The sequence below is a fragment of the Littorina saxatilis genome, linkage group LG2 (assembly GCF_037325665.1).
Source record: "Littorina saxatilis isolate snail1 linkage group LG2, US_GU_Lsax_2.0, whole genome shotgun sequence".
Lineage (NCBI taxonomy): Eukaryota > Metazoa > Mollusca > Gastropoda > Littorinimorpha > Littorinidae > Littorina > Littorina saxatilis.
In genome coordinates this window covers 38,798,784-38,820,713 of record NC_090246.1, presented here as the reverse complement: position 1 = coordinate 38,820,713, position 21,930 = coordinate 38,798,784, and the positions used below count along the sequence as shown (strand labels likewise).

The 21,930-nt window shown below is 45.0% G+C and overlaps 2 protein-coding genes and 1 non-coding gene across 3 annotated transcripts in view; 2 read left to right on the top strand and 1 right to left on the bottom strand.

The window, feature by feature from the left end:
- Positions 1 to 159: 159 nt before the first annotated feature.
- On the bottom strand, positions 160 to 7,208 carry LOC138958959 (membrane protein BRI3-like). Its single transcript, XM_070330312.1, has 4 exons — positions 7,078 to 7,208; positions 6,036 to 6,133; positions 3,981 to 4,237; positions 160 to 3,273 (listed from the first exon to the last, which is right to left on the bottom strand). Exons 2-4 carry the CDS (start codon positions 6,085 to 6,087, stop codon positions 3,142 to 3,144), a joined length of 441 nt encoding a protein of 146 aa, XP_070186413.1. The 5' UTR covers positions 6,088 to 6,133; positions 7,078 to 7,208; the 3' UTR covers positions 160 to 3,141.
- Positions 7,209 to 7,483: 275 nt separating this feature from the next.
- The window catches only part of LOC138958946 (tectonin beta-propeller repeat-containing protein 1-like), a 45,541-nt gene continuing 31,094 nt past the window's right edge, over positions 7,484 to 21,930 (top strand). Inside the window, exons 1-5 of the mRNA XM_070330292.1 lie at positions 7,484 to 7,537; positions 12,309 to 12,635; positions 13,086 to 13,274; positions 16,102 to 16,224; positions 16,723 to 16,845. Of these exons, the coding sequence (XP_070186393.1) occupies positions 12,402 to 12,635; positions 13,086 to 13,274; positions 16,102 to 16,224; positions 16,723 to 16,845 (669 nt within the window). The 5' untranslated portion in view covers positions 7,484 to 7,537; positions 12,309 to 12,401. The remainder of the gene's footprint in view (positions 7,538 to 12,308; positions 12,636 to 13,085; positions 13,275 to 16,101; positions 16,225 to 16,722; positions 16,846 to 21,930) is intronic.
- Positions 18,477 to 18,595, top strand: LOC138960581 (5S ribosomal RNA). The gene has a single exon (XR_011454055.1). It is a non-coding gene; the product is annotated as a 5S ribosomal RNA (ribosomal RNA).

Genomic DNA, 21,930 nt, shown 5'->3' with positions numbered 1-21,930 from the left:
AATGCTGTTTGTATCAGCTTTAAATGTCTTATTACTGATCGCAGGGTTGAAGTATTGTTTAGATATTTCTGTAACCATGATGCTAGAATATCTTGATTTCAACTTAGTTTTTGGTCACAAAAAATAAAATGAGAATAAACTTAAAAACAAGACAGAAAGTTCTGTAAAAAAACACTTTATTGTACAAGTTTAGTTGACATATACCGGAACTGTAAATACAATTGCTTTTTGCAAGGATGTAAGTACAAAAACATTTCACAAAACTGTCTGATTTTATGTAAATTCATGTGAATACCCAAGCACCAAAAACAAAAAACAAATCGTCTCTCAGTCATTCTCTTCAACATAAAAAAAAATCGAACAGCAAAAAGGAACAACTTCTCCTTTACAATGATTACAAATGTTACAGCAACAAATCAAGGTCTTTGTGTTCTGATTAAAATGGAAGGAACAAATAGCCTGCTGAAATTATGATTTGCATCCCAGAATAATAATAACGGGTATTTATATAGCGCCTTATCCGAAGTTCAAAGCGCGTATGCCGTGTGAGATGGAATTTTTTACACAATATATCACGCATTCACATCGGCCAGTAGATCAACAGCCTATAGGCGCTGCATCCACCTTTCACGGCCTATTATTCCAAGTCACACGGGTATTTTGGTGGACATTTTTATCTACGCCTATACAATTTTGCCAGGAAAGACCCTTTTGTCAATCGTGGGATCTTAAACGTGCATACCCCAATGTAGTGTACACGAAGGGACCTCGGTTTATCGTCTCATCCGAAAGACTAGCACTTGAACCCACCACCTAGGTTAGGAAAGGGGGGAGAAAATTGCTAACGCCCTGACCCAGGGTCGAACTCGCAACCTCTCGCTTCCGAGCGTAAGTGCGTTACCACTCGGCCACCCAGATTAACTCACTATTTAACTGACACAATAAGTAAAGAAAATAAATAAATTGATTAAAAAACAGCCTCCATTGTATTGTGATGTTCACTCGACATTTCACAAATTTGTTTGAAAACATGCTTTCTGAAGTAAATTCTAAACTAGTCAAACAGAGATGAGCAAAGAAAGACCAATTTCAGCACTGAATCATGAAGATGAAAAAAACAAGAGCTACCAAAAAATAAACAAAGCATAATAAAACGATGAAAGAACTGGTGTAGCCTTTCAATAAAAGTATGAATTCAGCTCGACGCTGATATGGTTTGGCCAAAAATAAAAGGAAGAATACAAAAATAATAAGTATATGTACACATACATTTTGGCAAAGATAGTGTTATTGAACTATTTACACATATCCGATGGTCTTGATAAAATTCAAAACCAAACAAGTTTTATACAAAAGTGCTCATATCAACACAACAAAGTGTCATGTAAGATGTTCATCGTAGAATGTACAGATGGACTACATTAACGGCACAGTAAGCCTCCCTTAAACCATCACAGATACGGTCAGGCTTTTACACACAGTACAAACACCCTTTCGTTTAAACACTCACAGCTTGAGAACATCCTAGGTGCACTACGTAAAGAGCGAGCAATTTTCAAAGAATTTATGTTCGTGGACCATCTGATCGGCAAATCAGTTTTGGCACTAGAACTAACTTTAAAAATCTAGATAATTTTGTTTGTTTGTTTGTTTATTTGTTGCTTAACGTCCAGCCGACTACGCAGAGCCATATCAGGACGAGGAAGGGGGGGATGAAGGGGGCCACTTGTCAAGCGATTCCTGTTTACAAATGCACTAACCCATTACTTGTGTCCCAGCAGGCTTTAGTAAAACTAAATTAATACCTACTGGAAGATTACCAGTTTCCAGTATGTTAAAATAGGCTTAACCTATCTACTGCTGGACTTACATCAGAACACTAACAGATTAAACTATACATGAATCGCGAGACAAGCGGCAAGAGAAGAGATTTTTGGAAAAAATACAGGTGAATGAGCAAGAAGGCAGAAAAAAGAAAAAAATTCATGAAGAAAAAGAGAGCATGACAGGAAAGAGGAACCAAAAATCTACCTAACAGCAAACTAGAAAGCTCCTGCGGTTCCAAAAACAGGAGGGGCTTTTAATTTCATAACCGCAGTGCCCCACTGCGGGAAGATAATAAATTGACAGCTTGTTACACCAACATTCTTAAATCATAAAAAGAATTCTTTTTTCATCAAGACAAGATCAGTACAATTCGAAGTTTTTGGAAGTTTGAAAAAAGAAAAGCCCGGAAATGTGTCACGCAAACCGTCTTTCTCGTAGCAGACGGTTGTGCCTAGCGCCAGTTCCACTGAACAGTTAACTGCCACCGCTCTGGTTCACGTGAATCGCAGTCGTTTGTTGCGTTTAGATTCAGAGGTACACAATAACGTGCTATTGCAGATAAGCGTACAGCGAGTAGCATTGAAATCACAAACTGACTACTACATTGTGAAAAAAGGAAACTGGATCACACGGGTTCGCCATGGCTCAGGGGTAAGATAAACCAAGCAAAAATAAACTCTTTGAAAATTGCTCGCTCTTTACGGAGGGCACCTAGGATGTTCAAAAGCGGTGAGTGTTTAAATGAAAGGTTGTTTGTACTGTGTGTAAAAGCCTGGCAGTATCTGTGATGGTTTACGGGAGGCTTACTGTGCCTTTAAATCATGTGCATTTTGTGTGCAAGATCACAACATGACTATCATGTTCCCCCAACACCCCCTCCCCTTTGTTACTTTTTGTATCATGCTTTATGAAATTGAACAGTATGATCTTAGAATTATGGAATCAACTTGATTGCCCCTATAATCAGTAAACATCATTATCCATGCAGCTGCTGATATTTGTCTGAACATTAATTCCTCCATGAGGAGACTGCTCACTTCCCAAGTATTACTATCTCCCCCCTCCCCCCTCTCCTGTCAGTCATAATTCACAAAGTTTGCACACATTATCACATAATCTCACAAAAAAAATCAGAAACGCGTCATGTGCATATCAAACAACTTAGCCAAATTCCGTTACAACCCCAAGCATGTGTATAAGTGAAAGGCAAAAGTAGGCACTGAGCTTGCTCTGCAAGCTTTCGTCTTGTCTTTAATCATGTGTGTGCAAAAGAATCGATCCTGATGTTCACTTCATACAAACGGCCTGTGGTGATTAACCAAAGACGGCCGCACAGTGAGCACAACGACGCTGCCTCATCGCCAGACAGCACAGAATTCCGATAGGGAAGAAGAGAATGGCACACAGCACACCCAGACAGGTGAAGTCGTCTTCCAATACACCAACCTGCAAATTGAGAAACAACATTAATATCACACAGGGGAAAAATAGAGTGTGGCTGCCTAAATGGCGAAGACAAATGGTCATACACGTAAAAACCAACTTGTGCAAAACAGGAGTGTACACGAGAGTTCCAGCCCATGAATACAAGGAAAAGAAAAGAAGGAAAAGCACAGGGGTAAGACAACATACACAGGTAAGAGTCATTCACACCATAGACACAGTCAGACAGACACACTGTCGCTAATGCTAGATAGACACAGTGGCGCTCACAGTCACACAGTTCTACTTCTAAACAGTTAACTAAAATCGACCTCAAATGATGTTAAAAGAGAAGAGGGGCAACAGTTGAAGTTGTTTACACACATTCTACCGTAACAGAAAATATCATGGGTAGATCTTCCAAATAAATAGAAATGATGTCATGCACCGAAAGAATGGAAACAATGTTGAGATTCGTTAAAAGTGAGGAAAAATTTCACACTGGATAATTTATGAGATTTCCACTATTATTTAAAAAAATGAAAATGAAAACTGAAAGTCCTTATTGACACATTCTCCACATGCTGGACATCCATTAATCGCTACCTACCTCTGCATCCTCATTTCTTGAAAAAAGAAAACTTTCATTTTTAAAACATACAAATTCTATCAATACAGAAACCATCCTCCTCAAAATAAAATGAAAAATAAAATTCATTGCGCACACTTACTCTGCAAGCCGGACATCCACCAACCACTACCACCCTCTGTGCCGTGGGTGGTTGCACAGTGACGTTGTACTGGTAGGAGGGAACTGCCCCCGCCGGTGGCTGGCCACCCTGATTGTACGCGCCGGGGGGAGGGGGGCCATATCCACCCTGTGGTGGGGGGCCATATCCACCCTGGTGTGGGGGACCATATCCTCCATGTGGGGCCGAGGGGTATCCACCCTGAGGTACAGCGCCATATCCTTGCTGTGGCTGGTAAGCTGTAAGGCAAAGACAAACAGTGAAAAATGGATCAGAAGATGGCCTGTTTTACTCACAAACACTAGCCAAGTTATTCACCGAGCACATAAACATTAAACACATGCTCCTAGTCTGCCATTTATGTCTTTGGTGAACTCTTTCATTACACTATATAAGTTTTGTATATTTTTCATTGCAAGCTAGACACCCCCCCCCCCCCCCCTATTCTTAGCTATGTACTCTCACTTTGTTGTTGTTTATATTTAGAGCGCTTACTTCCCTTTACTTCTTTGAAATTGTCACTCACTTGGCTCCGATTCATCATTTAGTCTTCCCTGCTTAATTCAAACTTAAAATCTCAATGTCTTCTTATGAGTTCTTATTTTTCACATTTACTCAAGTTTTGACAAAAGGTTTTAACACAGACTGGGAATCAAGACGAGGGTGATGGTGTACTGTGTGGATGAAATTTGCATGTGAGTTCCTGCAGATGATATCCCCAGTTGTTTTTTTCTTCCTTTTTTTTCCAGAAAAATGTCATTGATGACTTCATATCCGGCTTTTTGCAAAAGTTGAGACCGCATTAATTCTGGTAACGTCATTTTTCACTCAAATTGATTGAAATTTTGGTCAAGTAATCTTCGACTCAGTCTGGACTATAAGGGACTGCATTTCAGCTCTGAAGATTAAAATCTTATGAATGAGTTTATCAGTTGTCACAAAAATCAAGTTTTCTCTTACAGCTTAAAAATGGAGTGCATTGTATTCCTCATCAATTTCTCACTCCAAAAATGTATATATAGGTTATGCTTACTCTCAAAATGTGGTCACAATTTAAGAAAATAGGTGACTGTGTTCGCATGCTTCGGCTTGCCAAGACTTCTTATGTGTAGTCTCGGTGATAACTGGTTTTCAGTGTTGATCTTTTAGTTCCAGGCCAACAGGTTCACTAAGTGTTTTATATCGCTTCATGTGACTTAATCTATCTGTCTTTTCTTTCTTGAGAGTGAGACACATGAATGGTAGGGCTCTGCTGAGCACTATATCATATACATTTCCTTACTGCTGGTGGTCCCCAGTGTGGGAGTATCCCTTCAGTGGAACCTCCCAATTTAAAACCCCTATATAGCCCCTTCCTTTCTGAAATTGTTTTCTGTTCATAACCTCTGTAAAAAAAAAAAAGGTCTTGAAAATGAGGTTCCAAGGTACAATTATGTCTTTTTGCTTTTGTTCTCTGTTGGTGAAATATAGAGCTCTACAGTGGAACCCCTCCTTTAAAACCCCCAAATATATAAGACTTCCTCCTTTTTAAGACCGGTCTTTCTCAGATGTTCTGCTCATAGCCTCTGTAAATTTACCTCCATTTTCAGACTCCCGCCCTTTTAAGACCGGTCTTTCTCAGATGTTCTACTCATAGCCTCTGTAAATTTACCTCCATTTTCAGACTTCCTCCCTTTTAAGACCGGTCTTTCTCAGATGTTCTGCTCATAGCCTCTGTAAATTTACCTCCATTTTCAGACTTCCTCCCTTTTAAGACCGGTCTTTCTCAGATGTTCTGCTCATAGCCTCTGTAAATTTACCTCCATTTTCAGACTTCCTCCTTTTTAAGACCTGTCTTTCTCAGATGTTCTGCTCATAGCCTCTGTAAATTTACCTCCATTTTCAGACTTCCTCCCTTTTAAGACCTGACTTTCTCAGATGTTCTGCTCATAGCCTCTGTAAATTTACCTCCCTTTTAAGACCTGACTTTCTCCGAGTTTTTAAAGTCCTCAAATGGGGGTTCCGCAGTATCACTAGTACTAGTTGATTAGTTTTTACCTCCAGCCGGGGGCTTCACGGCTTCCTGGTATGCGGGAGGGTGATCAGACATTGTTGCCGCTTGTGCTCCACTTCAACAGCAGTTTTGCTATCAGTAACTGTAAGGAAATAAAAAAGTCACATGACAAACTCACAAATACAATACAGAAGATATCAGGGCAATATCCAGAACCCGTCTGTATGAGCTTCGTAGTCACTGAACAAAACTCAATGTTCACCTTCTTTCAATGTGACGTACGTATAGCTTCCACAGGGCTATATAATCTGGAGACCTGGAGTATGTGGAAGATATAGCTAGAGACTGTACGTATTCATGTACTTTTGAAAATAATCTAGTCAAGAATATAACCCTGTGGAAATTAAATCACAGTGGCTGAATCACACACTGAAAGAAAAAAACCCATTCAAAATTCATTCAGTGTCACTGTGACAGTGAAGCTCAAAGTAAACAGGACCAAGAATTCTTATCAAAACGATTTTGACAATAAAAATGGCCAACAGGCACCATGCATGCTTGGGCAAACAGAGAGAACTTGAATTCTGAACCTTTATTACCCAAGGACCCATGGCTTTTAAGTCCATATATGGTCCTGTCTTACAGCTATATATATGTATAGTCCTCGTTATTGTTTATCTACTAAATATACTAAGTACACATACAACAAAAACATAGTGAGAGAGGGAAGCATCATGACATTTTAAAACCATGTAAATCACAAAATGTACGTGACAGCTTGGAGCGTCATTACACCTGGAACTTGAAAGTACATGAAGTTTGGAGAATTATAAGGACTGAGTAAGATAAAACAATTTATTCAGATTAAGCATTGATCTGCCAGATTCATACAAAATACAACCCGACAAGCAGAAATTCCAAGCACATGCATAAAATCTGAATGGGGTATGCATACGGAAGCTTCTACTGTTTGACTCTTTGAGTTCAACTCTACAGAGATGGTCGACACAAATCAAGGCAAAGACCAAACCAGGAAAACCTATAAGTGAACAACAAACGATCAACGCATTTAATTAAAAAACAAACCTTGATATTAACAACACAAGATGAATGTGTCAGTTTGGAGCGTTGCTCAACACCGAAGTTTGTGAAAGTAAGAATCATGTGATAAGGCTCAATCACTCGTACATGTTCGGATGTTTCCGTAAGTATTCGCGTTGGGCCGGTGTTAACCCGCTTAACGACCCCTTCAGTATTCATACTCATTTGAGACACCGATAATTGGTTGAATGTGCTTTTTTGCATTTATTTGTAGTTTAATTTGATTTGAAATAATAGTAATATTTCTTAGGCACGTAATTCCATGTATAGTTGTGCCATTATGCTTTTATATGAATATTGAACTTCCTTTGCATGGGGGTAAGCTATTTGTCGTCTCACCTCACGAATCAAAGCGAAAATAACATTCCGACTTACATTACTTCCTCTTCCGCTCACGTGGTTTGTTTATAAACAAGAAGGCCCAAACAAGAATCGCAGTTTAACAGTAAGTGTTCGAGGAGCTTTGTATCACATCTTTTGGGGATATTTTGCAGTTATGTTATCAGCGACTCTGCGTCATAGTAGAAAAAAGTACCAGCTGTGTTGCACAGTCCACTAAATGCTTGTATCTTGTCAGTTAAACGTAAATTACTAACCGCGGACAACCATGCATGCACTGATGCAGCAGTACACACAGTTAATACGGGATCGGGATGTTGCTGCTGATGAACATTTAGATTTCTTTGTGTACTGTTACAGGCCATGCAGCGCTTATTATTATGTTGCACACAATTATTTTTTGCCAAGTGACACGAGCGTTTATCACTTTATGTCATATATAATCAATCAATCAATCAATATGAGGCTTGTATCGCGCGTATTCCGTGGGTACAGTTCTAAGCGCAGATATTTATTTTTTTTAAATTTTTTAATTTTATTTTTTTAATTTTTAATTTTTTTAATTTTTTAATTTTTTAAAAATTTTTTTATGCAATTTATATCGCGCACATATTCAAGGCGCAGGGATTTATTTATGCCTTGTGAGATGGAATTGTTTTACACAATACATCACGCATTCACATCGGCCATCCTACTTTTCACGGCCTATTATTCCAAGTCACACGGGTATTTTGGTGGACATTTTTTTTTATCTATGCCTATACAATTTTGCCAGGAAAGACCCTTTTGTCAATCGTGGGATCTTTAACGTGCACACCCCAATGTAGTGTACACGAAGGGACCTCGGGTTTTCGTCTCATCCGAAAGACTAGCACTTGAACCCACCACCTAGGTTAGGAAAGGGGGGAGAAAATTGCTAACGCCCTGACCCAGGGTCGAACTCGCAACCTCTCGCTTCCGAGCGCAAGTGCGTTACCACTCGGCCACCCAGTCCATTACATGTATATATAATATAAAAACCAAAGTAACACAGGCACACGAAGAATCTAGAAGGGGTAGTGGTAGTTGGTAAAATGAACCTTTTTTTATTTAGAATTTCCTGGCACTGCTAATCAGCACTACTGGATAGTGGTGAGTACTGAGGTTGTCACAGTATCCTAAGCAAGTGATGGTAATTGACATTATTGGTTTTTAGCGGTACTACTTGTCTCCGGAAAACCCCGAAAACCAAGAAGGCAAAACAGAGCAAGAACTGGTCCAACTACAGGTTCTGCCAAAAAGAGTGCAGGAGAGCGATGAGGAAGGCGGAGCAACAGTATGTGAATGACACCATCGAAGCAGGAATGAAGGATAACAACAGCAAGCCCTTTAGGAGGTACGTCAAAGCCAGAAGACAAGACAAAACTGGCGTTGCACCACTGAAAGAGGGGACCACACTTGTCAGTGACAGCTTGACTAAAGCCAACATCCTTCTCAAACAATTCCGTTTGGTATTCACGAAAGAAAATGACTCCCCACCACCGCAGATGAAAGGCCCGCCAAAACCGACGATTGAAGACCTTACCATCAGGGAAGCAGGTGTGGCAAAACTCCTCCGAAACCTAAACCCGTCAAAAGCCTGTGGTCCAGATGGAGTCCCTAGCAAGGTACTGAAGAACTGCGCTGACATACTTGCAGCACCTCTGACCTGCATATATTCAACCACTCTCTGGAATCTGGGAAACTACCCTCAGACTGGCTGACCGCCAATGTAGCTTGTGTTTTCAAGAAGGGGGGCCGAAACAGAGCCGAAAATTACAGGCCAGTGTCCTTGACATCTGTTGCTTGCAAATTACTCGAGCACATCATCTGCCGACACATGCGTGAACACCTAGAAAAGCATGACATTCTGACAGATAGGAACCACGGCTTCAGGTCCGGATTCTCATGCAAGACCCAGCTATTAACAACTATGCACGACCTCCAGAAGTCCAACGATGCAGGATTCCAGACGGATGTCATCATTCTTGATTTCAGCAAGGCATTCGATACTGTGCCCCATACCAAACTACTACACAAGCTGCAGCACTATGGCATCAAGGGTCCAGTCCACAAGGGGATTACAAGTTTCCTGACGAACAGAGACATTAAGGTTGTACTGGAGGGAGAAAGCTCCGAAGAAACTGCGGTCGAATCAGGAGTACCCCAAGGCACCGTGCTAGGCCCGTTACTGTTTTTATGTCACATAAATGACTTGCCAGATAATGTGAGCCCAAACACAAGAGTACGACTGTTTGCAGACGATTGCCTCCTGTATCGGCAGATACACTCCCTCCAGGACCACATCTCCCTTCAGGAGGAGGACCTTAGCAAGCTGGAAGCATGGGCTGAAGATTGGGGAATGCGATTCAACGCAAAAAAGTGCTACTTTCTCCCCACCAAAACCAAGTCATCCTACTACTACAAGCTTGACGGTGTGATCCTACAACAGGTGGACCAAAGTCCATACCTCGGAATCCAGATCTCGGCAGACTTGAAGTGGTCAACTCACATCACCAACATTTGCAAAAAGGCAGGATCCACTCTTGGCTTCCTCCGGAGAAACCTGGGCAGCTGCCCTCCGGAATGCCGACGGCTTGCCTACATTTCCCTCATCAGATCTGCCCTAGACTACGGTGCAACGGTATGGGACCCTTACTTGGCCAAAGACCAAAACAGACTGGAGAGGGTCCAGAGACAGGCCGCTCGCTTCATAACGAGGGACTACAGGTCCAGAGACCCAGGCTGCGTAACCCGGATGCTACAAGAGCTGGGACTGTCCACACTGCAGGAACGCAGGAAACACCAGCGTCTCAAAACCCTTTATAGCATCATAGAGGGACATATCCCAGCTCTCCCCCCGGAGAAATTTCTAACCCCGATGGACAAAACTAAGAGGGAAATTCGCCCGAAAATATTCTCCGACCATGTGACAAGTAATATCATCACCAAATATTCCTACAGCAACAGCCGCGGCTACAAGGTCCCTGACGCAAAAGTTGAGCAGTATCAATGCTCATTCTTTGTGCAGACAGTAGCAGAGTGGAATAGCCTGGAGGAGAAGGTTGTCCGGGCAAGCTCTGCCGCTACATTTTCAACAGCGATTAGCGGAGGTGCCACTCCGCACTAGCACCAAAGAATGTTCTTAACCTGCTTTTAAATTTGGTAGGGATAGGGGGTTGGGGGATCTGCGTGTGGGGGAAGGCTGGGGGTGTCACTCGGATGCCACCTGCTCTTCAACCGCCCCCCTAGCCCCACAAACTGACCTCCCTAGAAAAAGAGAATAGGCTAAGAAAAAATTAAACCCTTTTTATTAAGATTTTTAAATTTTGAGGGGTTGCGCTCTCTCGATCTCGTCTCCATTGCGATGATAACCTAAAAAGGTTCCTGCAATGTATCGTATCCTGATCCTGATCCTGAACCTCCGAAAAAAAGAAAAAAAACTCATCAGAAATTAAGAAAATTCGTCCTTAGATCGTGTTTTGTTACATAATTGTTTGCAATCATGACTTATATTTGCAACTTTCACCGTTCATGGCTTTATTTTTGTGTTTGTGCGAGGATTTACGAAGGAGCAGAAGCACTAATCACATGATGTCATCAATACTTGTGCTTTCGAGTAACAAGAGTTACCTCCCTTGCATTGAAATTGTTGCATCGATTTCATCGAAAATCCGGCTCTCAACACAAATATAAGGGTGCATGTAGCATGAATCAGGCTTACTTTTCACAGGCATGTCCAATACTTCACTTTGAAGATAGATTTAGTTAGTCTAGATGGGGTTTTCAGGGGTTTTCGGAGACAAGTAGTACCCGTTTTTACTGCGGAATAACAGAAATGCTGCGCAAAACAGGTTTTTCCATGGAATAACCAAATTTTTTCATCATTCGCAAAAGCATCAGGATTTTTTTCCAAAGCAAAACAGTTTTTCTGCAGAATAATGTTAAGTGCTTTTTACTTGGCAGTTTCTCACTTTTTCTTCAGAATAATTTGTAACACACAAAAAAAACCCAATGCTATGACAGAGAAGCGTTAATTCGTATCATTCTTCCCCTGCCTGATATTGCTCTATCAAGTTAAACATGAGGACCAATCAGAAAGCGTGTGGTCATTTACCTTGACAAGTGCAATTATGGCAGCTGATCGAGCCAGTGTGCTCAATTTTTCACTACATGTAATGTACTTCTACAGTAGTGCTATGTTTGACAAATGATGACCCCTTATGATCTATTTTACGGGAGTAATTTGTAGTCGTATCTGCCCAAGGGCAGCACTCATTAATGCTCAACTGCCATTGCTGTGACATCAAACTATGAAGTTCCGGCAACGAAATAAGATCTTTTGTCGATGCACGTGTTCTGGGTAATTTTGAATGAGTTCATCTCTCCGCAGAGGGGGAACACACGTATGTCTTCAATCTCACATTGAGCAAGAAAAAGATTCATAGAAAAAGGATTTGAACTTTTTCCGCAGTAAAACAACAGTTATGTTTTAGTGCAGCATTCTTCATTTCAGTTTTTCCGTTGAAAACTGTTTTGCTTCGGAAAAAAAAATGCCGCGCTGAATGATGACAAAATTTGGTTATTCAGGTTTTTCCGTGGCATTTCTGTTCCGCAGTAAAACTGAATAATTTCATCGTCCGCTAAGGATAGTACTGGCATATCTGGCGTTCGCGTGTGTCCCTGTGTGTGTGTGTGTGTGTGTGTGTGTGTGTGTGTGTGTGTGTGTGTGTGTGTGTGTGTGTGTGTGTGTGTGTGTGTGTGTGTGTTAGAGCATTCTCCAGAATGCAAGTGTTTGAAATGCTGTGAAGCACTTCAGTCTTGTCTTTTTCTTCATTTTATTTTCATTCTGTTTGCAGGGTGCAGACCTATATTATTATGATCACCTGAAATAGAACCTAACCCAGGGGCAGGCATCACCTGCATGATTCAAATCCTACAACCCATGCGCCATGAAGGATCCAAGGCTGTGGATCAGCAACCGCAACGGCAATGTGTTCACAGTTACGGCTTCAGAGCGCAACATCAAGCAGCTGATACGTTCGTATGATGGCGGCGTGCGAGTGAAGAGACTTGCCGCCAGCGACTGGTGTGCATGGGCCGTGGGGCATAACCATCGGGTCTACACTTACGTTCTGCCCAGTGATGTTCCTATCAGGGTGCCAGTGACCACTTATGAGAATCAGGTAGAGAATTGTGTGTGTGTGTAGAGAATTGCGTACACATGTTGATGTGGTTATCACTAAATCAGCCAAGAGTTTTCGTTCACAATCATGAATCATCCAGGAGTGTGTAAGTAATATATGATAATAGTATGTATACATGAGCTTGCATGTGTGTGTGTGCATTTGCTTGCAAACATGTGTGTGTGTGTGTGTGTGTGTGTGTGTGTGTGTGTGTGTGTGTGTGTGTGTGTGTGTGTGTGTGTGTGTAAATGTGTGCGTGTGTTTGAATACCTGTGTTGGTACATTTCTGTGTGTAACTCTAAATACTTGTTTGCGGTTCCTTGAAACCAGAAGTGTATGAAGTTATTGCGAGACCCCTTTAAAAAATATTATGGCAATAAATTGTCTTTTGTTTTTTCCTTCAAGTGAATATTTCTCTCAACTTTAATGCTCACCTTTTCAACTTTGCAGAGGTGGTCTCCCTTCAGTGGATATCGCAGCTCCAACCTGCTGCCGACAGACAGGCGTGCATGGAGTGATGAACGTGGAGACATCTACCTGCCCAAGGAAAACATCAGGCTGCCGTCTGCTCACTGGGACTGGGAGGGGGACTGGTTCATTGACGAAAACCTGCAGGGAGAAATATGCACAGATACAGGGGTAAATACTGTGCTTCCTCCTCCGTTTGTGCAAAAGTAAAGAATTACCATTGGAGTTGCTTAACACTTTTTACCCCACCTATGTTGACCAAGTTTTTTTTAGCCGAGACCAGCTGTGCTGCAGCAGGTCACTCAGAATTGTAGTAGCTGTGTAGAAACTGTGTATCAACACGCTGAAATGCAGGCGTTAGATCGACGTTACAGGAAGCGACTGAAGTGACTGTGTGTACGGATATATCCGTACCAGGTCAGATAGAGCCATATGAGTGGGTACGGATATATCCATACCTGGGAGACAATGAGTTAAGGGAATACCAGTACAGTTGTATTGATTGAACAGTTAACACTTTCGTGACGGGATGCGACTATATTAGTAATAGCGCTGCAACGCCCACGGACGGGAAGCGACTATTTTAGTATTAGACATACAAGGTACACGACTCGTGATTGCTTCCCGGTTTTTGAAGCTTGCAAATAAATTGAGTTGTTTCCCTTGATACACTTGGCGTCCCCTTCTGCCATTTGCAAATCCGCCTGATTTGTGTGCGTTTTTGAGGAAAAAAAATGAATCAAAGGCGAGCCTTGTCTCGGGAGGAGATTCTCCGGATGTTGGACCTAGAGGATCCCGTAGAGCATGATTCGGACGTATCGTTTTCGCCTCACGAAAGCGATACAAGCAGTGAAAGTGAGGAAGAAACAGTCCCGTTGTTGCTAGTACGAGTCGGCAAACTACACGTGGTTGGCGGTGATACTGCTAGACGAACATGTATCTCGGAATCGTGCAGGAGCTATGGGGGCGTGGCAGCACTGATAACAATGGATGGCTGGAGCCTTCAAATCCTTTTGGAATTGTTCATAGGTGTACAGTTGGTACTTTGTTGTGAAAATGTGACTTATATTCAATATGGATTACCTAGACATCATTTGGTGAGTGTTAGATCTACAGTTTTGTTTCATTTGAGTCAGGATGCTGTGAGTGAATGCGTGATTTGCTTGTTTTTTTCTTTGTACTGTCTCCTTATTTCTGTGTACAATGTTAACAATATTTCAGCTAATTCATAGGTTTTACACCTTGTTTGGTTATAACATTATTTATAATACTTTCTGTTAAAAAATAACTTTTAAAAAAAGCAGTAGAAAATAAAACACACACAAAAAAACGTTAAAAAACACAAATTATCCCCCTTTTACCCCCCTTTCACCCCCCTTTGCTAAAACAAATCGCGTGACAAACTTATAAATAGCACGACTGAACTGGGCATCCATTTTTGAATTAGTACACACAATTTGGTGGTGATTGGACTTAATTCAAGCTTGCTAGACAGATTTCTTTACAGTTACTGATTTTTGGGAAGTTTCTTGGTGGCAAGCTTGGGCAGGCAGGACGTAAACGCCGTGGCAGTGCTAGTCACAATAGTGTTAACCCAACACAAAGTGGACTGAAAAGAAGAAAATAAAAGTGTTTACTTTTGCAGAAAGAAACAAGTCGCGTAAGGCGAAATTACTACATTTAGTCAAGCTGTGGAACTCACAGAATGAAACTGAACGCACTGCATTTTTTCACAATGACCGTAGTCCGCCGCTCGTGCAAAAGGCAGTGAAATTAACGAGTCTGTTTAGCGCTGCATAGCACGCTTTTCTGTACCTCTCTTCGTTTTAACTTTCTGAGCGTGTTTTTAATCCAAACATATCATATCTATATGTTTTTGGAATCAGGAACCGACAAGGAATAAGATGAAATTGTTTTTAAATCGATTTCGGAAATTTAGTTTTAATCATAATTTTAATATTTTTAATTTTCAGAGCTTGTTTTTAATCCGAATATAACATATTTATATGTTTTTGGAATCAGAAAATGATGAAGAATAAGATGAACGTAATTTTGGATCATTTTATAAAAAAGAAAATTTAATTACAATTTTCTGATTTTTAATGACCAAAGTCATTAATTAATTTATCGGCACGGTTGGCCTAGTGGTAAGGCGTCCGCCCCGTGATCGGGAGGTCGTGGGTTCGAACCCCGGCCGGGTCATACCTAAGACTTTAAAATTGGCAATCTAGTGGCTGCTCCGGCATTATGGGGTTAGTGCTAGGACTGGTTGGTCCGGTGTCAGAATAATGTGACTGGGTGAGACATGAAGCCTGTGCTGCGACTTCTGTCTTGTGTGTGGCGCACGTTAAATGTCAAAGCAGCACCGCCCTGATATGGCCCTTCGTGGTCGGCTGGGCGTTAAGCAAAACAAAAAAATTTAAAAAAATTAAAAATTAATTTTTAAGCCTCCAAGCTGAAATGCAATACCAAAGTCCGGCCTTCGTCGAAGATTGCTTGGCCAAAATTTCAATCAATTTAAAAAAAAAATGAGGGTGTGACAGTGCCGCCTCAACTTTTACAAAAAGCCGGATATGACGTCATCAAAGACATTTATCGAAAAAAAGAAAAAAACGTCTGGGGATATCATACCCGGGAACTCTCATGTAAAATTTCATAAAGATCAGTCCAGTAGTTTACTCTGAATCGCTCTACACACACACACACACATACACCACGACCCTCGTCTCGATTCCCCCCTCTGTGTTAAAACATTTAGTCAAAACTTGACTAAATGTAAAAACAACTTTGAGAAAGAGACTGATTTGGATTCTAGCAGAAGAAGACTCATGAGAGAAGAAATCTATTGGGACAAAGGACATTTGAGTTTTTGTATAAGGAAGAGGTTTATGCATGTCAATGTCATTGTCAGCATGTTAATTTCTTTTTGATTTTAACTGCGGGAATGGAAATATTGAGGATTTGGTTAAGCATATTTTTTTTGTTTCTTTCAAACCAGGGCTGGCAGTATGCAGTCAACTTCACAGGTAAATGGACAGCACAGAGCTGCTGGAACTCTTGTGTACGCAAACGGAAGTGGATCCGATTCTGTCGCTACACTGCCACAAACACATGGGCACTTGTAAGTATCCATGGCAACATTGAGTTTTTGTGCATAATTTCACTTAGGAGTTAGTCACCTTGGATTGGAATAGAGCAGGTTGATTTTTGACTAGTTTGAGTTATTCTTTGAATTTGGTTTATCTCTTTGTGTGCATGTGTGTGTGTGTGCATGTATGTTGTGCTTGTTTGTGTGTGTGTGTGCATTCATTTCAAGCTATATTGCTTAGTTGAAGTAAGCAGTTGAACAGTGCAGATGCTTTGCCGTATCAAAACTTGAACTTAGTGGTTCTTCCTACTTTCTTTTCCTTTGAATTTGTGTGCTGGGCTCAAACAAAAAACAAGTTTAACGCTGACAGAACTCCCCTTTTAGGACCTTCAAAAATCTCACAAAGGAGGGTCTCACAAAGGAGGGTCTCACAAAGGAGGGTCTTAAAAAGGAGGAAGTCTTAAATTGGGGGGTTCCACTGTATCATTTTCAAATTTGACTAGTCAGTGTGACAATGAAATACTGTTTCAGGTGTCAGACATGGAGGTGGTTGAACAGAGCGAGTGTTTCATCGACATGACTGTCGGGGGTCAGATGTTGCCTGGTCAACCACCAGGGTATCTCAGTGTGTGGGCCATCACCAACAATGGACAGGCAAGTTACCTTCACACTCCGGTTTATTACTTTTGTGCATTACATCTATCTGTTCTGTCATGGCTCTCCCCTTTTTTTTTCATTTTCCTGTCTGTTTGTCTGTGTTTGACATTTCGCTCCCCCTGTGTCTTTCTTATTACCCATTTTTTTTACATTTAGTCAAGTTTTGACTAAATGTTTTAACATAGAGGGGGGAATCGAGACGAGGGTCGTGGTGTATGTGTGTGTGTGTGTGTCTGTCTGTCTGTCTGTCTGTCTGTGTGTGTGTGTAGAGCGATTCAGACTAAACTACTGGACCGATCTTTATGAAATTTGACATGAGAGTTCCTGGGTATGATATCCTCAGACGTTTTTTTCATTTTTTTTATAAATGTCTTTGATGACGTCATATCCGGCTTTTCGTGAAAGTTGAGGCGGCACTGTCACGCCCTCATTTTTTGTTGAAATTTTGGTCAAGTAATCTTCGACGAAGCCCGGACTTCGGTATTGCATTTCAGCTTGGTGGCTTAAAAATTAATTAATGACTTTGGTCATTAAAAATCTGAAAATTGTAAAAAAAAATATTTTTTTTATAAAACGATCCAAATTTACGTTCATCTTATTCTCCATCATTTGCTGATTCCAAAAACATATAGATATATGTCAATATAACACTTACCTCGACAGTACTATTCTTGCACATTATCTATTATAGGCCGAAAAAATTGGACAAAACGCTGAGTGGGTACAATTATCTCCCATAACCATGCGCCACCGTGGATCCCAAGCACTGTCCGAGTGCTTCCCCCTTACAGGATGTAGGTGGCGCGTCCTCTTTCTTTTTTCGCGCGTGTCAGACCGGCTGTGTTTCTGCTACGCTCCCGGATTATTTTGGACTAAGAGGCTTCTTTTCTGTGTGGACTATCACCTGTTGGATTATTGTGTGTTATTCCACTTCTGGCTTGAGGCTACGTTGTGTTTCCTTCAACTTGTGCCTCCGTTTTTGTGTGGCGGACTCGGCGTGCCTCCCGTCCTACTTCGTGGTGACCGGTCGTCTGCTTCTCGTTTCGCCGCATTCACTTGAGTATTGACCTAAATTTTCTTTGAATTTTGTTAATTCTCGGTCTTTAAGGGTACGTACAGGGCGAGGTAGGATGTCTCGTCCTGTTTTGGGCTCTGGTTCTACGGAACCAGAGTCTGCCGGGGGCAACCCTTCTCCGGGCGCCCAGCGTCATGTTTTACGCACGGAGAAGGGGATCTTTCGGCGCTCCGACTCTCCCTCCCCAAACGCTTTGCGTTTGCGGCGAGGGAGGGCGGAGAAAGCCTGTTTGAGCAAGCTCAATGCGAGCTTGCTCAAACAGGCTGGGCTTGAGCCTGGGACTTCGGGCGGGGCTGCGCCGTCGAAGGTTCGGGGAAGGTCGAGGAGAAAGAAAAAGCTTCTTTCTCCTTCTCCTTCAGTGGAACAGGCTTCCCCCCCTTCGACGCCGTTGTCCGGCCCTCAGTCTCAGGCTTCAGCTCCTCCCGGTTTCAAGCCTGGGGGGAAGGTTTCCTTCTCCTCCCTGGCTCGAATCCGGGGGCAGGTCGATTCCCAACCCTCTTTGGGGGTTGGTGAATCCGATCTAGGGGCTACTGGAGAGACTCAGGTTTTGACAGCCAACGGCCATACCACGTTGTAAACACCGGTTCTCGTCCGACCACCGAAGTTAAGCAACGTCGGGCCCGGTTAGTACTTGGATGGGTGACCGCCTGGGAACACCGGGTGCAGTTGGCATTAAAATCTTCCTTTTTCCGGTGCCTCTCCTGTGCCCTCCTCGGTTTCCACCGCTGTGGAAGCCAGGAGGGACACGGGTCCTCCTCTGAACTCCCTCGCTGGGTCGTCTGCTGCTGTTTCGACAGTAGTTTCGGCCTCCTGGGGGGGGAGATCGGAGGAGATGACGGGGTCTCTGAATTCCCTCCCCGCTGGGGTTGGGATGCGAATTGACCCCGTTCAGGGCGGTCCTGTGGGGGCAGGGGTTTCAGGCTTCGTGCCTACGACCACTGCTACTACGGTTCCCTCTGACGTCCGTGTGACTGGTGGCTGTCCCTCTTGTTAAGACGCTCCGGCCGACTAGTTACTGGACGTGGAGGTGTTCGACAGAACGTGGTACTTCTGTCGAATGGTCAGGGCGACGGGAACATTGTTTCTGTTGCTCAGACCGACACCTCCGACCGGACCGTCTTGACCCCACGCCATTCCTTAGCGTCTGGTGTTCGGGTGACGGATGGTCCGGACCAAGGGTCCGGAACGTTCCAGGCTTACGGGTCGGGATCGAACCGGACCCACGGGTCCCGACTGGACTTGACCTCCGGGTTTGGTCCGGACGGGACCCATGGTACGGGACCGTACCGGACCTTAGGGTCCGGTGCGGGACAGTACCTCTGGCCCTTGCCGGACCCCCGGACCTACGGGTCCGGATGGTACGGTACGGGACCAGTGGTTCGGTCGGGACCGGACCACCCGACCACCTCTGTTGGTCTGGGTGGTCTGGCACCGAACCGGAACACACCGGACCACCGGACATACGGGTCCGGATGGTACGGTACCGGACCAGTGGTCCGGTCGGGGCCGGACCACTCGACCACCTCTGTTGGTCCGGGTGGTCTGGCACCGAACCGGACCATGCCGGACCTACGGGTCCGGATGGTACGGTATGTCCACGTCCGACCGAGCCACCCGAACACTTCTGTGGGTACGGATGGTTCGGTACCGAACGGGACCTCCGGATGCTACGGGACCGGACCGAACCTACGGGTTCGGATGGTCCGGTACCGGACCAGTGGTCCGGTCCGAACCGGACCACCCGACCACCTCTGTTGGTCCGGATGGTCTGTCACCGAACCGGACCATACCGGACCACCGGACCTACGGGTCCGGATGGTACGGTAGGTCCACGTCCGGACCGAACCACCCGAACACTTCTGTGGGTACGGATGGTTCGGTGCCGTACGGGACCTCCGGATGGTACGGGACCGGACCACAGGACCGGAACACCGGACCACCCTATCGGATCGGTCCGGACCACCCGACCACCTCTGTTGGTCCGGATGGTCTGGCACCGAACCGGACCTACGGGTCCGGATGGTACGGTATGTCCACGTCCGGACCGAGCCACCCGAACACTTCTGTGGGTACGGGTGGTTCGGTGCCGAACGGGACCTCCGGATGGTACGGGACCGGACCGGACCTACGGGTCCGGATGGTCCGGTACTGGACCGGTGGTCCGGTCCGGACCGGACCACCCGACCACCTCTGTTAGTCCGGATGGTCTGGCACCGGACCACCGGACTTACGGGTCCGGATGGTGCGGTGTGTCCACGTCCGGACCGAACCACCCGAACACTTCTGTGGGTACGGATGGTTCGGTGCCGAACGGGACCTCTGGATGGTACGGGACCGGACCGGAACACCGGACCGGAACACCGGACCACCCTACCGGACCGGTCCGGACCACCCGACCACCTCTGTTGGTCCGGATGGTCTGGCACCGAACCGGACCTACGGGTCCGGATGGTACGGTACGTCCACGCCCGGACCGAGCCACCCGAACACTTCTGTGCGTACGGATGGTTCGATGTCGAACAGGACCTCCGGATGGTACCGGACCTACGGGTCCGGACCTACGGGTCCGGACCTACGGGTCCGGACCTACGGGTCCAGATGGCCCGGTGCCGGACCACCCGACCACCTCTGTTGGTCTGGATGGTCTGGCACCGAACCGGACCATACCGGACCACGGGTCCGGATGGTACGGTATGTCCACGTCCGGACCTAACCACCCGAACACTTCTGTGGGTACGATGGTTCGGTGCCGAACGGGACCTCCGGATGGTCCGGCACCGGACCGGAACACCGGACCACCCTACCGGACCGGATCGGCACCCCCGACCGGACCGGACCATTTCTTTTCTGATCAGACCCGATGGGTTCCTGTTCAGTCTATAAATGGCGGGGGTTCGTTGGCTGGGCTGACCCAACAGTCGCAGGGTTGTTGTTTTTCTCCCCCTTCGGCTGCTGGAGACGTTTCGTCTTTGGGGCAGGGGTCTTCGCGGACTCTTGCTTCTGTGGGCGTTTCTTCACAGCCTGCTTCATCGCTTTCGGCTCTTCCCCCTCAAGCTCCCTACACTCCTGCTTTTGAGGAGTTGTCGGGAAGTGAAGAGGAGAGTGAGTCGGAGGACGATAGGGAGGAGGATCAGGGTCGCCCTGAGGTTAACACTGATCCTCTACCCTTGCCGGTTTCTGATGGAACTTCCGAAGCTATGCTTCGTACTTTCCAACAGTACATGACAGACATCACGCGGCGTCTTGACGTCACGGATGCCTCTCTTAAGCGTCTGTCGTCTAGTGTTGACACACAGGACCTGGACCCGGGGTCTGAGGACGAGAGGCAGGAGGCTCGTCCTCGCACAGCTAGAAGGACGTTTGAACAGTTTCAGGACGTCCTTCCCTGAGACGCCCTCTCGTCCTTTGAGTCCGCTTCGGCCCGGGCGTGGGAGGCTCACGCCGCGTCTGCCGGCGGCTCGTTTTATGAACGATCCGTCCGCCGGCAATTCGCGTTCCACCCTAGTCTTAGTGCCACGGTGGAAGCGGCAGCACATCGCCTGAGGAGTACAGATTCACGTGCAAACGCGACCTATGTTCCTCGGGAGGACGCGGGTTCAGTGCCATGCTTTCCTTTGGGAGGCGCACCTCCACTGTTTCCTCGTGTCCAATCTGTTTCGTCCCTCCCTTTTCCCTTTGACTCTCGAACTCTCCCTTTCCAGACTTCGAGTGTTTAGGGTGGGGCTGACGGTGATGTGTTCGTTGGGGAGGTGCCTTCGGTCAAGAAGGTGGAACTGAGCTCTGCTTCGTTCCACAATCTTGAGGCCACCGTTTCTTCCACAGTCGAGGCCCAATCACAGGCCTTGACATGGATGAGCACGCTGTCCACACTGTTGGACCCTCCCGATCGCGCAGAGTCCGATTCCACTCGGGTCCTTGACACGGTTCGAGTGGATCGGGCTTTGCATGCCGTGCGATCGTGCGTGACGTCTGCGGCAGAATTGGCCATTGGAACACGGGTCCACTTT